At 50.3% G+C, this 19387-nt stretch overlaps 1 protein-coding gene across 1 annotated transcript in view; it reads left to right on the top strand.

Moving 5' to 3' along the window:
* Window positions 1–18907, top strand: part of NRGN (neurogranin) — a 28680-nt gene extending 9773 nt beyond the window's left edge. The window contains exons 2-3 of the mRNA XM_090027824.1: window positions 3410–3624; window positions 17711–18907. Coding sequence (XP_089883950.1) covers window positions 3410–3616 — 207 coding nt within the window. The 3' untranslated portion in view covers window positions 3617–3624; window positions 17711–18907. The remainder of the gene's footprint in view (window positions 1–3409; window positions 3625–17710) is intronic.
* The last annotated feature ends 480 nt before the right edge of the window (window positions 18908–19387 follow it).

Raw genomic sequence — 19387 nt, 5'->3', positions numbered from 1 at the left:
TAGCTTGTTAGGGTAACTTCAATCTGCTCCAAAGAGATAAAACTAGTAATTTGCAGTCCTCTAGCATCACAGGATGCACCATTCCCAACCTCTCTCCTCTTCCCATCCAGAGCAAGGATAGATAAGCCCAGGTGTCCTTGCTCCTAGCCACACACCTCCTCACCAGCCTTGTGACAAGTCAGAGCTGTGCAACTGTCTTAACCGTAAATGTATGACTGCTCGCAATACATTCTGCCTGTAACACTGCTTAGCATTCCACAGATGTAATATGGTCTAAGGGTGAAGTCTTATGTTACTGGCCTTGCCTGTCTGCTAGTGGTTATGTTCCCAGTTTACGACCCTGTCCCAGAAGATGGCCAGTAGCAGATGCTTCAAACAATGTATAAATATCATGGATTACCAGGGAGCTCAAGGCTTGGTCTGCATGCAGCCTCAGGGAGTGTCCCCAGGATTTGTCACAGGGACTCCTCCTCAACGCAACTTATTTTCAAGGGGGGGATCAGCTGCCAGCTACAGGACCCCTGCTTCTCCCAGTGGCCCCTCCAGCAATCAAATGCCCTCAAACTACTGTTAAGGACATCATCCAAAGTCTCCCCCCTGCAGGGAAGCACTATAAACATTAGGTAGCTGCAGTAACACTTGGAAGCCCAGTGGGTGGAACTGCAAAGCAGGAGGGCAAACTGAGTCACAGCTGCTCATAAAAGTTGTGAATATTCCCTCTTTCTCTATAGCAGTGTTTTTCAATCACATTAGACTTGAGGCACCCTTCAGAAAACACCAGCTCTTTGCTTTCACTCAATTTATTGACTACAGAAAAATAATTGTGTTATTCTTCTGTTGCAAAGAACACAAAAAGGCCACACCAGGGCAAAATGGGTTTGCCACTATGGATTCCTACTTGAAATCGCTGAACTATCTTATGAATCGTGTAGGCCTTTGTATATCTAGCCATGCTAACATTTCATGGTACTCCACTGTACCCTTAAAAGCATCTCATAGCACCCCAGAATCACAGATCTATAGCAAGGAACTCCCTAGTGGAGTCCAGCAGAAAAATTGTCTCAGAAGAGGTTTCTTTTCACCTGAGGCAGCTAAGAGTTGGTATATACTCTAGAATGTGAGGGTTTCTATCTGATGTAATTTTTGTTTCCTAGCTACCATAATTGCAAATTGTCACTTAGACATTGTTTATTGTTGCTAATATTATTTTATGGGTTGTAGCCATGGATAAGCATAGTGAGATTTCTTTAACTGGGAATTGCTCACTTTGATGACGTTCCTTTTTCAGTGCAATTCCCTCCCACCCCCCTGCATTTTCTTACTTTAATTCTTTGGCATAGGCTCTGTCACTTGCAAAATGTACAGCACCTTGCACATTGGGGCCCTGACTTGGTGGGCTTGTAGGCATTACAAGAATAGACATTGCTAAATTATAAGCACTGGGAGTCTTTCACCATTAACATTTGGGGCCAGTTCTATGTAATGAAGATATTTGCTGTGCGAAATTCGGTAATTTTCTCTCAGTTGTTCCATTTTAAAATATCCTGGCTGTTTCTTTCTCCCCTTCAAAACAAAGAATTTGTCAACACTTCATTGGAAAAACAAAAAAACAATCGAGTCTAATGAACTTGTTGCTAACTGCAGTATGATGATATGGTGGGCTGAAATTAGCCAAACTGTAATTAACTTAGCACAACTCATCACCTTATGGACGATTCAGAAAACAGGTGTGTTCATTTCTGTTTCCTTTAAAGGCTTTGAATTGCAATGTGGAGATCTTGGCCCATATTCTAATCTCAGCTTTCCTATTATAAAACCAAAGAAACTCCACTGATTTCACTGCCATCACATTGGAGTTCCACACATATACTTGGATCAAAATCTGTGCCCTTGTGTATGATGGCTATATAATGTAGATCCACCTGTGCAGGGGCTGAATTCTTTTTGTTCTCATTGCAAGTGCAAAATCAATCCACTGGTAAGAGCTAAAATCTGTTCTTCCAAGGGAAGTTGCATTTAATCGCAACTAAATTTAACATGCATTAAGAGATTTTTGGCAGACGTTTACATGTGCAGGGACTTGGAAGTCCCTGCAGCCCTGCCATATGCCCTTAGTGGCTGGTCAGACCCGGCACTAAAATCTACACATGCATTAACGTGCTTTCACTAATCATGCCTAAACTTGATATCTGCATTTTCAAGTATCAAACTGAGATGTGATTAGCTTAATTTCGCCATTTTTAATGTGCATTAAGAGCACACACGTGTGAATTTGCACCTGTAATGAGCATTACATTAGGCTAATGTGCATTAACATGTCTTGTGTAGATGCACTTCAGGAGTGTAAGCAGCTTGGCTGCCAAGCTCCAGGTAGGCACATGTGTGCAAACCCAGTGGAAGTAATGGGGCTGTACATGTCCCCTAGGGCTTGAAGACTCAGGAAGACAACATGTGTTGCACAGAACTTCACTCTGGAGGTGATATATGAGGAGGGTCCAGCCTGACTCTCAGATCCCAGAGGGATTTTCAGGGCAGGCACTTAGACCAAATCTCTTTTAACTTATAGACACAGCTCATTAATTATAGAGTCATAGAGAAATGATGGATGTGGAACCTAGTCGTGCCTTACTTACAGAGGCACAGCTCAGGGTACAGCTGCACACCAAGAAGACACTTCTCCAGCAGGTCTGGGAACTCTTGCTTCAAGTCATGGCAAGAAAGGGTCTCTACAAAAGTCCAGCCCAGGGGTAGGAGGATAGTTCTTCCTGGCTGGGGGAAGGGACTCTCAGGTGCCTGTGACAGGGCGTTGCTGTGTGGCAGAGTAGAGAGATCTCCTTTTTTCTGCTCCTGAGCATGGAACAGCAGGGCATGTGCAGAACTGGCAGCCATGGTGTTGTAAAGGAAAGGAGCAGACAGCAAGGGGTGCTGCCAGTCTGTGACATGTTGATTCATGAGGACTAATTGGGGGGGTTGTCTAACAAAAGTGACCAAACAATTCTGGGGCCCTTCACCTCTGCTCGTGCTATTCCTCGGTCTGCCTGCTATGCTGCTGCTGTCTCTCTTCCCTTGCCCAGCTTCACTGCACTGGGCATTCACAGAAGGTATATCTGCACTGAATTGTATGGGAAAACTGGATGTGGCCCTAGGGATCTAGGTAACTCCAGTGCCACTATCACCTGGCCCATCCTCCCTCACCCTGTTCTCCCTCTGAATTCTCAGTGTCTCACTTGGGCCTCCCAGGACTACCCTGCTTTGTGATCCCACTCTCCTTGTTTAGGAGCAAACTCTCCTCTGCTAGTAAGACCCTCCTGGCTCCTCTTCCTGGAGCCATCCCCCAAAATGGCACTGCCTGGCAATTTGCAGTCTCCTGGGCACACTGTGTTGACTGTGGCATTTGTCTTTCTTACAGGAAGGGGCCTGTACCAAGCTGGACGAGGACATCCTGGATATTCCACTAGACGATCCTGATGCCAATGCAGCAGCAGCCAAAATCCAAGCCAGTTTCCGTGGTCACATGACTCGGAAGAAGATAAAAGGGGGTGAAATAGACCGTAAAAACAAGGACAGCGAGTGCACAAGCAGCTCCCGCGTAGGAGACCTACGCAATGGAGACTAGCTGGCCAGGTAAGGTCCTGGCCACTGCTCTCACCCGCTGCCACTGGGGCTCAGCTCCCGCTCTCTCAGACACAGCTACATCTGAAACACGTCCTGCACACATGTGGCGCAATGACTTCAGGGTAAAAGGCCTGAATCTGGGAGATGCTGAGCACCCTGTAATCCCAAAGGGCCAAATCCTGACACACCTGTTCAAGAGCTCAGGAAGTTTGCTTGAATAAGAACTAGGGTTGGGGTGGTCCGCTGACTTAAAGAGGACTAAAGTCAGCGTCTCTCAGTGTTGAGTCCCAGGTAAGGTGGTGGTGCCCAGTTAGAAAGCATCGGAAATGTGTACAATCTCCCTTCCCACCACTTTCCTTTTGGGATTGAGCTGAAAGCAGGAAGCTCTGGAAAGTGGAAATGTCTAGTCTGGGCCTATAGATCTTGTGGTTGGAAGCTGTAGAGTGGTCTGAATGTGAGAGATCTGCCCTAGTTTAGATAACGGCACTGTTTTTTTAATTTCTTTTACTTGTAAACAGGAAAACAGCTATAGAAGGGGAAAGCTTGGAAAAGGGAACAGAGCAAATCATCAGAGACACCCACTAGGAGTGGGATGGGAATATGTACTCTAGGAGATATGCCTTGAGTAGGAGAGACTTGCAGCTAGGCACTGATGTTAGGAGAGTGGAGTGTTCAAGAAAACAGATGAGCAAGGACAGATGCTAGTGTGGACTTGGGAGGACGCGTAGCAGAAACTACCACAGTGTACCCAGCTGTGTGAGCCCAGCATGTCAATGAGATCTGGGCTCAGCGTGGTCAGAGAAGAGAAGGCCTGAGGTGTGCTCTGGCACCAGCTGTGTGTGGAGCCTGCTTTCCTTTCTCTCCTGTGCTGGCAACTCCCATTATATAGGAGTGCTTCTTGCTCCAGTCAGATCTGTAAAGGGCCCCTGTCAATCCCATGCAGACTCTGTTCCTTGTCAGCCTGCAGGAGTCCTTGCTTTGGTTGGTGTCCCTCCCCACGTCCCTCTCTCTTCACAGAGACAAGGCTGAGGGCCTCGTAGCTCAGACTGGGGTTGTTCTCTTCCAGAAAATTGTGAGGTGTGGTGAATAGAAGCTGGGAACTGAAGAGCAAGGAGATGATAATGTTCAGTGACTCTTCCTTGGGCCTCTTTCCAGCTGGGTCCTCCCCTGCTCATGGAACCCCTCAGCTAACACCGCCGCTCTCAGCTCTCTGAATGAGTGCTTCCCCCTTGCACCCACATCCCTTAGAGGTGGCCCCATGCACTAATCTAGAACTTGCAAGGATCACAGTGGGCTTTCTGTTCTGCATCCCACAGCTGGTCTCTGGCCACTGTCTTTGGTATGGATAGCATATTGTTGTCTTTCCTCTGGAGCAGGAGTGACTTTCTTCCTACCAGCAGGGAGAGAAGGACACTAGGTGGAAAAGTATAGAGCAAGGTGAATTAAACCATAACTAGTCACAGTGTTAGGCTGTATGTCCTTGGCTCTGCCTGACATACAGTGTAAAATCAGAGCAGCAGTGTCACTGTCACCTAGACACCCCTCCCCAGGGCTCTATCTCCCAGCACTGGGCAGCATCTGCGGGACCTGCCATTGGGCAGTTTTCCTGCCTAGGCCATACCAGGCACAGTGACAGGCAGTCCCTGCTTTCAGAAGCTCATGGTGTACTGGCTGCATGGAGAGAAGGCCAGATGCATCAGGCAGCCCAGGAGAGGGGTTTGCTCAGCACTCTCTGTCACTTTCCCTTTCTCCAGTAGCTTCTCTTTTCCCTTCTGACATTGTACTGAAGCAGAGAAGGACTTGGGTAATATGGGTGGGTCTTTACAGGCTCCCAGGTAAAAGTGGGTCTTTGGGAGGGATTTGGAGGAGAAGAGAGGCCCCATGCCCTGGCAGGGGTGCTCATTCCAGGCACACAGGAGTGTGCAAGATCCATAGATGGGAGTGAAGACAGAGACGAATGGGGCTGAGGCTGCCACCATGGGAGCAAGGAGGCCAAGCTGAGAAGCTAGATCCATGCTATAAGTTTGGGCAGAAAAATGTGGGGATTGGAGGATGAAAATCCTGTGTGCGGGGCCCTGGAGGAGCGTGGGGGCTGTCAAAGGGCAGAATGACATGATCTGAAGCAGTCAGTGCCACCTCCCGGGAGTTGTTTTTTTTGAGTCATAGCTTCCATCTTCTTGGTGAGCAGACAACACTTACGATGTACACTTACCAAACACCCCTGCTTTGCTTCCCTGTGCCTAGTCTATTGCCATCACGATTAGTGAGTCTGGCCCACTGGTAACTAGCAGTTTATGCAAGCTGATTACCAGCCCAGGTGAGGGGGCTGGCCTGGGGTGCTCCCTGGGAGTAAACAGAAATATCCTAGAGATGGCAGTGTCTCATAGTGGGTGCAGACAGAAATGACATTTGTTACTTGATCATCTCCTTGAAAGCACTCTAAAGCTGTGCCCAAACAGAAGAGCATAGCTGCGGTGTGCTCTGATCATGCAACAAATTAACACTCATTGTATGAGGGTTCAAATGAAGATGTTCCGAGTGGAGCACCTTCATTAATTTCTGTCTGCTCCAGCTGCAGCATAGCTGGGCCCTGCTGCTGTCTTTGGGTGGGAGGGAGAGACGGCAGGGGAGGGAGGTCTGTTCTGGTGTTTTCTGGAGTATGGGGAATGGGGGAGGGCAGGTGGATTGGAGCCCCTCGCCTATGTCTCTCCCATTTATTTTCCTAGCCCTGGCCCTGGCCCCCATGTTCTGGCCTAGATCTTGCTCAGCCTTGGCTGCATATAATGTTTGCTCCTGTTTTGTCATTTGTTGCTCAGATGCATGTTTTTGTGGTAGTGGCATTCTTTGCTTCTGTAAGAGCACCTGATTTCAGTGTGAGCTGGTAAGTAGCTCACACATTGCATCCTGGAGGCTGTATTTTGCAGTATTATAGTCTATGGTTTTTCATGACTTGAAGTTGAGGCTGCTTTGGAATCTGAAGTGCTGTCAAATGATTGCTTGTGTAGTCAAGTCACCCATTCGCTGCCAGAGCCAGCCCTGCAATACAGGCAGACCAGGCATCTGCCCAGGAGAACAAATGTGAAGGGTATTGTGATGAGGGTAAAGAGGCACGCATCTGTTTGACACCTGGCTCCCTTGGCCCATCTGCTTTCTGCAGAGCCTCTGCCACCCCCACCCCTCTTCTTGCAGGGCCTTTCCCAGCTCCATCAACACTTCCCATAATGCCTGCCCCACACACATACAAAGCACCTCCATCCCAGGTGCTTTTCCTGGGCCTTGGGCCTTCTATGTCAATAGCAGGGTCTCCCCATTTAACTGAGCACTTCAAATTCCCCAAAGGCCATTCTATCTTCTGGCGCATCTCCAGCCTTGTTAGCAGAAGGTGCTTTAGGTTTTTAAGTGCCCTGCCATCTCCTTCAATAGCTAGCAAGTCTGACTGAGTGGGGAACGAGATGGCAATGCAGCTATTGTATGGTTACCAATGCCCCAGCAAGGCAGCTTGAGCAGCCCTGAAATGCTCTTTATTTTCTGGAGTTTAAGTGTGGGCAAATAGCTGGCATCCATGACAATCCGGAAGCAAGACCACTACAGAATCCCTCCTTAGAGCACACAATAGGCCTTGGGTTTTAAAGCTTGTCCTCTGTTGTCTTCTCCTGGAATCCTGTGCCATTGTAGCAGCTGCTGCCCGCATCCCTCTGTCGCTTCCCCCACCCATCAGATTCAGTGTCCGCCACAAGTCCTACAAAATGTGACTAAATTGGAATACTAACATCCTGGCTGTGGGCTTGGCACCATCATGGCTGGGCTGCTGCCAGCCTGGAGTATCCAAAACATGGACCCTTGTGGGAGCATAAGCAGTGCCAAGAACAAGCTGGGCTGCCAGGGGAGGATGTTTTGCTGCTTCTACAAGACTGTCATTCTGGGCAATGCCTGGGCAGGCTGAATGAGCTGCAAGGGAAACAGAGAGAGCAAGAGGCTACCCAGGAAGGTTGAAGAACAGCAGACATAGAAACCTGGAAAATCAAGCCCTAGGTACGTGACAGATTGCAGCAGCAAACCAATGGGGTGGCAGGATGAAGGGGGCCCTGAGGGTGGCAGAACTGGACAGATCTCAGGCAAATTGGACAGATCTCAGACACAGTCCGATGGCTGGGGAATTGACTCTGAGGCCAGACTCAGAGTCACCATGGCGCTCCATGACCAGTGGTGTCCCTCAAGGCTCTGTCCTTGGACCTGTTCTCTTTAATGTCTTTATTGACAATGTGGACACTGGTGTCAGAAGTGCACTGGCCAAGTTTGCCGATGACACCAAACTTTAGGGTAGATCATCCACACCTGAGGACAGGCTGGTGATCCAGGCTGACTTGGACAGGCTCAAAAAGTGAGCAGATACAAACCTGATGACATTCAATGCTAACAAATGTAGGGTAGTCCACCTTGAAGAAAAAACCTTGCAGCACGCTTATAGGCTTGACAGTGCTATACTCACTAGCACCATGACTGAAAGAGACTTGAGGGTCCTGATTGACCACAAGATGAACATGAGCCATCAATGCAATGTCGCAGCTGGTAAAGCAAACCAAACTCTGGCTTGAATCCATAGATGCTTCTCAAATAAATCTCAGGATGTCATCCTTCCGCTGTACTTGGCCTTGGTGAGGCCGCATCTGGAGTACTGCATTCAGTTCTGGGCGCCACAATTCAGAAAGGACATGAAAAGCTGGAGAGAGTCCAGAGGAGAGCCACACACATGAGCAGAGGGCAGGAGAACAGTCCTTACGAAGAGAGGCTGAGAGCCATGGGACCCTTCAGCCTGGAAAAATGCAGGCTCAAGGGTGACCTGGTGGCAGCATATAAGTACACCAGGGGTGTGCATCAGGATCTGGGGGAACGTCTGTTCACCAGAGCACCCTGAGGTCCAACAGGCACAAACTCCTTTAAGACTGTTTTAGAGTGGACATAAAGAAAAACTTATTTACTGTCTGAGCCCCCAAGGCCTGGAATAGACTCCCTCGAGAGGTGGTGCAAGCACCTACTCTGGACTCCTTTAAGAAGCATTTGGACGCTTATCTTGCTGGGATTCTTTGACCCTAGCTGACTTCCTGCCCTTTGGGCGGGGGGCTGGACTCAATGATCTCCCGAGGTCCCTTTCAGCTCAAATGTCTATGAAATCTATGAAATTGCAACAGGAAGATCAGAGCCCTGAGAGAAAGCTAGTGCCTCAGGAGACCTCAGTACTATATGTGTACTTGGCCATTTCTGCAGGCAGTTGCCCACAGAGGGATGCACTAATCAAAATACAATTATCTGGGCCTTGCTTGATTGCATTTGATGCCATATAGTGGGTATTACTGGGTAGTATCCTTTTAGATACTATATCATGTGCTGCTCTGTGTTCTGTGATCACAACCTGAGGGTGTAGCTAGGCCTTGCTTGTTGTCTCAGGTAGTAAATGTGGTTCCTGGGATCACACTGGGGCCGTGCACTTCCTGCACATTGCATGTGTTGTGTAATACTGCACCAATGTGGCATGTCAAGAGCACAAGACAGGCTGCACTTTTGGAAAGCAGAAACAAGTTTGCACAAGGGTGCTAGCAAGCACCTCTCCCATGGCTGTGCTAGTAGACTGTGATGGCTACAAGCACTGCCAGAGGCAGCAGTCTTACTTCCTTTCCTGTCCCTTTCTACCTCTTTTGTGGCTCTTTTGCTACCTCCTGGCCCCTTCCTTCCCAGCAGTGGAGCTACAGCAAAGAGGCAATTAAGAGAGTTATCAAGGACATGACTGCTAGGAGCATTCAAGCATGTGAATGTGCCATACCAAATTAAACTGAACTTTGTACCAGGTAATACATTTTGCAGTAGCTTAATTTTCTTAGTGCCTTCAGTGAGGCCTGCCTGGACCAGAATGGGAAAAGACATGATGTTTCTAAAACTTACTTATTTGTTCCTTCTACCTAACCTGCTCCTACTTCTGGAGGAAGCCAATCCCTCCCTCTGCCTTATTCAGGAGTGACAGTCACCTAATCAAAGGGCTAAAGCAGAACCCTGTGACGGACCTGGCCAGATCACAGCTTGAATATTTATTGCCCACAACAAACTGCTCAAAGTCAGTCCAGGGCAGTGGTTCTCAACCTCACTAGACTCAAAGCCGCAGCTCCTAACTTTGGTTCATTGCTGACTACACAAAAACAGTAGAGCAATTCATTTTATTATTCTGCCCTGACCACAACACTGGATTCCTATTTGAAATCTCTGGGTTTATCTTGTGAATTATGTGTAGGTGTTTTCACACCTAACAGTTCTAGTACTGTGCAGCACCCTACTGTACCCTTAAAAGGAACTCATGGCACTCCAGGCACCCAACTTGAGAATCACTGGTCTAGGGAGAAAAGGGGTCACCAAAGTGCTTGAGGAATCAGTACCGCCAGATAGTGTAGACGGAGTTTGGAAGTGCTGCCATTGCTGTCTGATGTTTCTCATTGTAAGACCCTTGCAGCAGCGAGGTTGTAGTTTCCCATGCTTTATTTTGGCCAAGGCTGAATTCCTTTAGAATATTTCCTCAAGAATGGCTCAGCCTTCACCAAGATTGAGAGTGGAAAAAATAATGTTGTTTTGCCCATGCTAAAACACTGTTTTGTTGAGAAGCTTGAGTGACACCTGGCTGTGAAAATTATAGTGATCTCTGGGTTCAATAAACACATGCATATATGAATGAGAAGAACTAATAACAATGGACGTTATTGTGGAGCAGTAGGCAGCCTCTGCAGACCCTTAGTCTGTCTCTAACTAACTTAACTCAGGGACCATCTCCAAAGTTCCAATTCTTCTACATTAGGGAGTATTTCTGAATTCTAATTTTTATCACTACAGAACTGGGGCTTGAAATCTGGAAGCGAAAGGAGTGTCAATGTACCTTTTGCCTTCCCTGTGCAAACTCTCCAAGGCCTGGCCATGCTGAAACTTCTGAATGCTTGACTTGGCAACCTTACATTTCCCTTAATGTAGTTACTGTAAGTGCTAATAGTGGGTTATACTTCAGGAGAGCCTGAAGGCCTGCCAGCAGCTCTGTTGTGCCAAGCACTGTACCTGCAGATAGTAAGTGACAGGCTCCACCCCAAAACATTTACGGTCTAATAGTGGCTTCTGCCAAGGCCTTTGTTAGACGCTCAGCTTGCAGCTGCTTTTAGCTGTCAAGATATTTTTTTTAATTTATTTGTAGCTGAAATTATTTACTCTCACCCTTGAAAACAGGTTCAGCTCATATGTTAGTATCTCAGGAAGTTAGAAGCAATATCATCCATACAAACTCTTGGAGAAATTCCCCACCTACACTTTAGTGGACACTGTGATACCATAGTAGGTAGTAATGTTTAAAAGCTATCATTTGCCAACAGAGAGCATAGCTTTCCCCTGCACTGAGTACAGGTGAGGCCTGTAGCACTGTTTAGTGGCTGTTAACAGATACTGACTTTATACTTACTCACCTTCACGGGGCTCGTTGCCAACCCACTTGTCCCCCCCGCCAGATTTCTGCGCCAACGACAGGCAGGCTGAAGCCAGGGCCCTGCAGCAGTTAGGGCAGTGGTGGTGGGGCTGCAGCCCAGCTGAAGCCAGCTCCCAGTAGCAGCGGGGGCAGCAGCATGGAGTTGTGCCCCCCCAACTGTCAACACTTGCGTGTCGTCTATGGTCAATACTCTAGCAGAGAAGATGCTCTTGACAGCTCTTCCAGTGAGGCTGCAACGTTCTTTGTCAAGCAGGCAGTGCAGGGGCCTCCCATACCTTGCCGCACTTTCAAAAGCACCTGTGAGCTGGCGAGGGCAGGCAATGCAGCTACAAAGGGACTCCCACGCCTCAGCGCACCGGAGTTACAAAAGCTATTGGCTCTTCAGAAACTTACTCCCAGCCTCCTAGCAGCTGTAGGTTGTGCACCCCATGGGCTCCCATGGTCTCTATCACCAGAGAGCCTCATGAGGCAGGGCATTTTATTCCATTTTACAGAGGAAAACTGGGGCCTAGTGAGCCTGTGTGTCTTGCCTAGGATCACACAGGTTGTTTGTGGCAGAGTGAGGAATTTTACTGAAGTCTCCCAAATCCTGGCTGACATTAGCCACTGCACCACCTTTCTCTTCCACACTGAAGATGTCCTTCTCACTGTCCCAGAGAAAGTTGGATTCAGCATAGTTCCTGACCTTCCTCTGCTAGTCGGAGTGATGGTATTCTGCACTTGGCTCTTGTCTCTGAACTTCTGCAGAGGAAGTCTAGAGCAGAACAGGCCCTGCTTAGCACTTTGATTCAGTGCTGGAAGGATTGCTTTGCAGAAGGCATGAAATAGCCATAAAAGACAACTGTGGCTGAGCAGTGCCCTACCACTTCCCAGAGCCTCCACCACATGGTCATTGGCCAGTGAGAGAGCATATCACTGTCTGTGCTGCATTCCTGCCCCCCACATCTGTGTGAAGCTGTTGGGTGTCGTTCTGGAATCAGCAGCCTGAGCAAACTTCTCAGGAGTACCTCCCTTGTGGCCAGAACTGGGGCCTGAGAGGTGTAACACCGGGCTGAACCCACTTCCCCAGCCTCACGGCACTGGCAGCACTCCTGAGCTTTGCCTGTGCTGCAGAGCAGAACTGGACCCGATGTGTTGTGCAGTACTGTGGCTCCCATCCTCCCCGGGCAGAGTCAGTGTGTGGAAGAGGTGGGACGTGGTGCTCAGGGGCTGGGAACTTCTGCACAACCTCTTCTCACATGCTCCCTAAGAGGAAAGCCAAAGAGGAGGCACAGCTGTATGTCCTAGATTTGTGTTGCTGGCAGCTCCTACAGTGTAGTAGTTATCATGGAAACCAAAAGCAACTCTCAGGAGAAAGCAAGAGCCCTAGATTTGAATTTAATTTCTCCCTTAGCAACACCATCCTGAACGTCTCACATCAGCACATGCTATTTTTAAAGCCTCTTGTCACAGTTTCCTGGCAGGGAAAGGTAAATATAATCTAGTCAATGTAAAAGCTGGCTTCAGTGGGCCCAATCCAGCCCTTCTCCCGCAAGGTACAGCCAGTGAGCACCTCCCCCCACCAAGTAATAGGGAAGCTGTTGGAGACTTGCTCCCCTCTGCCAAAGTTTCACGCTAGACTTCTGGGAGTGACGAGGGCCGAACGTTGATCCCAGTTAGTGTAAATCAGCTGCTGCTGCCACCACTGCAGTGAGGGCAGAACGCAGCCCTGTGGGGTTTGGACTGAGGCTTCTGTAGCAAAGGCACTTAGGGCAGCAGCCCCAAGGCTGCCTGTGAACCGTAGTGCAGCCCTCCAGTCCTGGGCACGGTGGGGATGCAGGGGCACACTATGCCTCCCGTAGGCAATGGCACACTGCAGTGCCTGTCCTGGGGGAGTTTTCCTCGTCGGGCTGCTTACCCACCCCTGCAACCTGGCCACACTTCCTGCAGGAGCTGGGACTGCTGGGAGAAGGCTTCTGGCAGCACACAGCCCTGGCTGTAGACAGAGTATCCCTCCCACACAGATGGAGTCCCTGCTCCCCCAGAAGGTTTCATCCCGCGCATTTAGCAGGCATTCTCACTTCCTTCGTACCCACCCCAGAGGGAACAGGAGCTAATTTTAGGCAAGAGCATCTGAGATTTTAATGTGCATGTTACCTCTTCTTATTCCTATTTTTTCTCTTCACAAATGGATTGAACTGTGATGGATGGTGCATTTTTTGTGGTAATGGTTGTGGCTTAGAAATAGGGAAAAGAGGTGTGTGTGTGTGTGTGTGTGTGTGTCCATGTATGCATTGTGAATGTGTGTGCTTTTTTCTCATGTGCACATGCATGTACATTTGCATGCGTATATATGCACATGTATATGTGAACATATCTATATACACATGTGCATGAGTCCAGGCACATATTTATGCAAACGAGTATGTGTGTGCGTGTGCATGCATACACGCGCATAAAGCAATGTATGAAGGGTCTCGTGTTTGGAGTCATGCAGGTCTGGAGGGACTTGGCATTGGTAATAATGATTAAAATCCAAACAAGGAAAAGAGAATCTGCACCTAGGAATCACACAGACTACATGGATGGGTGTCTGAATTCAGAGCTTGTGCTGCTGAAGATAGGGACACTGTGGGAAGCTTGTTCTGGTGGGGCTGTTTTGTGGTTGTAGGGAGGTGTCTTGCTGTACCAATGTGCAAAGAAGTACACTACGATCAATAGCACTGGGTGAAGATCGCCAGCAGGGGGGCACTGATAATTGCTTATTAAGAGCAGGGAGCTTCAGCTTCCCCATTTGTAGTATAGATTCGTAGGTGAGACCAGAATCAGACCCACGGCATAGTTAAGGTGCGGGGAGGGGATGGGGAGGTGCTGACATCAAGGCACTCTGTGGCCTTCTCAGGTGATCAGGAACAAGAGCTGGCGTGTCAGCTGCATCCCTCGCCTACATGCTAAGGAGCTCCCTTATAAAATCACAGAAGGCTGCTGTGGCAGGAGCTGAAAAGAGGAACAAATCCTTCCCAGTGGCAGCCCTACAAAACCACACTGTTCTGAGCCACAACCCCCTCTCCCTCCCTCCAGCAAATCTCAGTACTGGTCAGCACCTTCTTGCTCAGTACACTCCCATCTTGTCTGTGTCTCCCTGCAGATGAATCTGGTAGGAGACAGTGGGACCCATGCACGATGCTGCACTAGCTCTTTGGGTGGGTGGCCTATTCCGGCTAGGTCTCTGCAGGGGATTTGTGCTAAGTGTGAGGAGTTCATAGGGTGCTTCAGTCTGAGATGGACAGGGCAAACTGGCTCAGCCCAGAGCAGCTCTATGTCAGCTGACCCAAAACAAGATATGAACTCTGCACAAAATGCTGAGGATTTGCCAGGGGGTCATTCTGAGGAAGAATAAACTGGAGGCCTTCAGAGTGATTCCCCAAAAAACTAGGAGAGAGAAAGAAGGGGAGAGTCCCCTTCTGCCTCTTCTACCCAGCATGAGAGCACTTGCAGAGCAGGTTACAGTCCCTGCGGCAGGGCTGGGTGATTCTCTTCTGGGTGCTTTTATGAAGAGACCCACTCTCCACCTCTCGTGTTGGAGCTGCCCCGTGTGTGGAACTAGTTAAATATTCATTGGGCCATAGAGAGACAGACAGCTTCCAAGTTGCAGAGTTCCTCCTCGTGTCCACTCTACCCTAAATGACTAGGTACAATTGCATTAGGTATAAAAAGTGGGGCAGCTCTAGCAGAAGAGCTTCAGTGAGACAAACAGTAACTACCCAGCACATGGGGCACTGGGTCAGGTTCCCATTCCCTGAGCTGGCTGGTCCTAACCAGTAGGGTGCTGCCCATGCTGATGTGTGGGTCTGTCTTGTGTGACCAGCCTGGACATGGCAGGACCAATGAAAGCTTCACAGACCTCTCTACCAGACCTTGTTAGTGATGCTGAGGCCAGTGACATGGTGTGCAGCTGCACCTACAGTATGCCTGCGGCAATGCTAAGACATTGAAACCTGTATCTTTGAGAATCAGGCTTTATAACTATCAATGCCTAAATGGCTGGGACTCTTCCCTCCAGCTTGTCATTGTCCCTGCAGGCATGAGACCCAAAGTCAGCCCAGCATTACTGCTTGGCCACAGGCAGGAACCCTTGCCTCCTTGTTGTTCAGTAATGGGCTGTATCCTCATGTAGACCCTGGTCTGGTTTGCTGCCTCCTCCCACCCACAGCAGGCTCTCATCCCTGCTCAGGGCTGTTCACACAGTTCAGATGCATGAGCCCTAACCCAGGACTGTCAAAGTTAAGGCCCACAGGCTGGGTCTGTCTCCTGGTGCTGACCCTGGATCTTGAATTGACTCATGTCACATGCAGCATGTACCAACCTGGCCCTGCATGCCAGGCCCAGCATGTAACCATGTGTGGCACCCACACAGTGCCAGTCAGACCGTAATTGGATGGGGCCCTACAGCATGTCAAATCAAGGGCCTGTGGCACCCACTCCAGCTGGTCCAGGGCTATTCTGCACGCGACACTTGTACAGGGCCAGTCCAGGATGTAAGTCACACATGGCACCCACCCCAGCTGGTGCAGGGCAGGTGCCTCATGCAGCGTAGGGCCCAGATGATCAGCTGGAGCAGGTGCATCACAGCCACAGACTAGCCAGAGTGTGCATTGGATCTGGCATGTGTGGAAGCAAGGTTGGTGGGTCTAACCCATTGGTGGGGCCGGCCATGCGCTGTTTGTCTGACCCATGGACTGGTCCTGTGCCACTCATCTGGCCCACAGGGCCAGATGAATTTTCCACCCCTGCTCTAATCTCTTGCTGTATTCACTGCGATGATCTTCATTGAACCTCCTCTGTGCTCTCTCTGCCTGAAGTACTCTCACACCCTTGCTCTTCTGGAGGAACAATCACCTGTGGGCCCAGGAGGCCCGCGGTCTTCAGTGGGGTGAGACTGAAAGGCTGGACTGACTCAGCTGCAGCTGCTTCTAAGACCCAAACCTAAAGGAGGATCACAACTCACGGGGGCTGGAGACTGGTTGGGCAGGGGCTGCCTGTGTGCCCTGCAGCTCCTCTGTGGCTGTCTGAACTGATGAGTGCCTCACTCTGAGCCCTTGTTCATTCGTTCCACTTTCCTCTTTTCTTCTCTGGCTCCAGTTCATTTCACGCTTTGGGTCCTGCCTTCTTTGAATCACATGCCTGTGTTTCTTGGGCAGCCTGTGCTACATAGGATTGTGTGTCACCTGCCCTGAGGTTCTGCAGCACTTTAGCATTTGCTGTGAGCAAGGACCCCCAAGTTAAGGGATGGGCTCAGTTGGGAGTTTGCAGAACAAAGGCCTGATGGGCCTGGTCTCCCCATGTGAAATAAATTAGGACGGAGTAAGTGTAAGCAGGCACAGGAGAGCCAGGGGAGAGACTCAGGCTCAGGGGGGAGGCCTGCCAACCCTGCCCCACCCCCGGGGAGCCCATGTCTTCTTCCAGCTCGCTCCACCAATATTCTGGAGAGGAATCGAGAGTTGTGCAAGAACCGCTGCTAGTCCCGAGGGGCTTTATTATTCTTCACCAAATGTCAGCTTGTTAATTTCAGCACAGATTTGTTAGGGTGGCTGGAGAGAAGTGAACAGCCTGGATGTGCCGTGATTACCGATGGTGACGGCTCCAGGCCTGGTTCCCGTCTCTGGGGATGCTGAGTGCAGAGCAAATGCCACCTACACACCCGAGAGAGGCACTTTCTCTTTTATCCTGCCTCTTCCCTGGGTTCTTTAATAAGAGACATTATGTCAAGCTGGGGTCTTTTCACTTGGCAATGGCATGATGTAAATGACGGGGACATTAGTGTGGCAGGCACTGCTGTTTCCCCGGTCACTGAGAGGACGTGGGGTGCTTATGCTCAGAGTTGCAATTGATTCCCCTTGCAGGGGGCTTTTTCAGGCATGCCCTGGGGCCTGGGAGAATGCAAGGGGCTCTCTTTGTTGTTAATTAACTTGAGTTTGCCAGGCTCCGGGGCAGGGGGTAGCATGGCATACAGCATCTCTCCAGTGCAGGACCAGCACTCACATTAGAGGTGGGGAAGATTCCCAGAATCCTTTGTGGAAAGAAAGGCACAGGGCCTTCAGGAGGGAGCAAGAGTGATGCCCTGCCTTGGCTCTGCCTGGGACAGGGTTGTTGGGGCTGTGACCCTTTGTACCCATCTTCCAGTGGAGGGCTGTAGAGCTCTGCAACCCCCTTGGCTACCTGGCCCAGGGCAGGTCGCTCCTTTGCTGGAGGGGGAGGGGTTGATGTGGGGCAAAGAGGCTCTCTCTGGTGGGATCTGTTTGGCCCTGGAGTGGACACTGATCACTCTCCTGTGCTGTGCTCCCCCCATGCCAGCCCCACTCTCCCATGCCCTCCAGGCCGGAGAAGCCTGCACTGTTTCAGCACAGTGCCTGGTCGAGGCGGGGGAAGGTGCCTCAGGCTGGTCACACGCCAGCCTACACTCCTTCCCCTGCAAGCTGCCAGTTCTCTGCCTTGGACAGGCAGCACAGGTGGGACTGTCCTGTCTCGGCAGGGAGGGGACTGAGGGGAAGGAGGGGTGAAGGCAGGGAGGTGCAGGAGTAGCTCTGGCTCTCACTCTGTTTTCGCCTGCAGTGGCTGAGAAGTGACAGATGGAGCATCCCCTTTGCAGAGAAGATGACGCCCAGCCATGTTCCTGACTCCCCCAGCGCCCCATCAGCTTTCAGAAGAATCAGTCTCGCTTCCTCACATTTGGTCCCAAGGATGTGCTGCTCTGGCCTCCCCGGACGCTCCTTTGAGTTTGTGCCATCTCCACATCTCAGCCTGGGGATTAGCACTTCCTGCCTCCTACAGAGCATAGACCCTGCCCTCCCCCCATCTCTCACCTTGATTGTCTATGCATCCCTCTCCTCCCCTGATGCTCTTGCCAGTAGCGTAACTAGGGCAGGGTGACTGGGGAAGCAGCACCAGATGCTTATGTCGTGGCAGAGGGGACAGAAGAATAATAGCTGCTGTTGCGACTGCACTAGCAGCACTGACAGCCAGAAGTTGCTGCTGCCTCCATGCATCACTGCTGCCCCGGGTGCTCAGCTGCTCTGTTATGCCTCTGGCTCTTACACTATGTATGTTCCCCACCCTTGGTCCCTGCTCTGAGCAGGGTCTGAGCTCTCCAAAGGGCAGGCCACAGTTGCACCAGTTTGGCAGGGCAGACTCTTCCCTTGGTCTGGGAGGTGGACTGCTCACAGCCTCAGCTGCATCATGGTCTCAGCACAGCCCTCCCATGCATGCTGCATGTTGGCTTCTTCCTTGCACTCAGTGTATTAGCCCAGTTAACAGTCCCAAACTCAGCACTATGTCTCGCCCAACTGTCCCCCAGGCTGAGGTGCTGTTGTTTTCTGAGCCCATTTCATGTAGGTTTTGGGCTGGAAGAAAATCTCTATTCTATTAATGGCTGGAGAACAGCCAGGTTCCTGCTGCTTGTTATCCTGAGTCAGCGGTCGCAGTCAGGCCTGCACCCCAGCCTGACCTCAACAATGCTGTACCTCTGGAAAACCTTGATTCCTGGGGTGTACACTTGGCCTCCTTTCTGGTGACACACAAAAGGGAGCAGAGCAGCAAAGTATGGAAATCCCCCTGCCTCTTTACCATGCCACAGCTGTGTGCCCCTCCTGCCTCAGCTTGCACCACAGCCCCTGCTCCATATGCATGCTGCCCCTGCATCGGCACAGCTGGAAGGAGCTGGCGCCGAGTGTTTTTTTCTATAGTACTTTTTGGTTTGCATGTGATTTCTCTGGAAAAGTTGGAATGTTAATAAAGGAATGTTGATATGAGCCCCGAAAGCCTGTTTATTCTCATGCCTGGAGAGCCTCTGACCCATGCACGCACCCCTCTTAGGGGACCACCTCACACCAGTGCAGAAGAGCTCCAACTTTGATTCTTTGCCCTACCAGAAAGGATCATCTCACCAGGAACCTTACCCATCTGGGATGAGAACTAATGCTCCCCTGTGCTGGCTTGCTGCCACTCCCTGCATGGAGATCTCCCTCCCACTATGATAACAGTGGTGCAGGGACCCCCAGAAGCCAGAAAGCAGTCTTCTTCAACTCACAGATGAGTCAAGGCTGCAGGTGTCTGTGAAGCTACAGGAGCACAAAGTCCCCATGCTGGAATGGGCCTGGACACTAGGGCAAGCCATGGCTGTTTGAGAAGTCGCATAGCTCCTGCAACCCAGTGCTGAGACAGTGCTGGCTTAGAGTGGAAAGCTCCTAAAGAGCCATGTCCCTGCCTCTCCTAGACAACATCACCACAGCA

The sequence above is a fragment of the Crocodylus siamensis genome, chromosome 14 (assembly GCF_052110815.1).
Source record: "Crocodylus siamensis isolate JL-2025a chromosome 14, ASM5211081v1, whole genome shotgun sequence".
In the NCBI taxonomy this organism is placed as follows: Eukaryota; Metazoa; Chordata; order Crocodylia; family Crocodylidae; genus Crocodylus; species Crocodylus siamensis.
The sequence above is the reverse complement of the archived record's forward strand: the minus strand, read 5'-3'. Positions and strand labels throughout refer to the sequence as shown.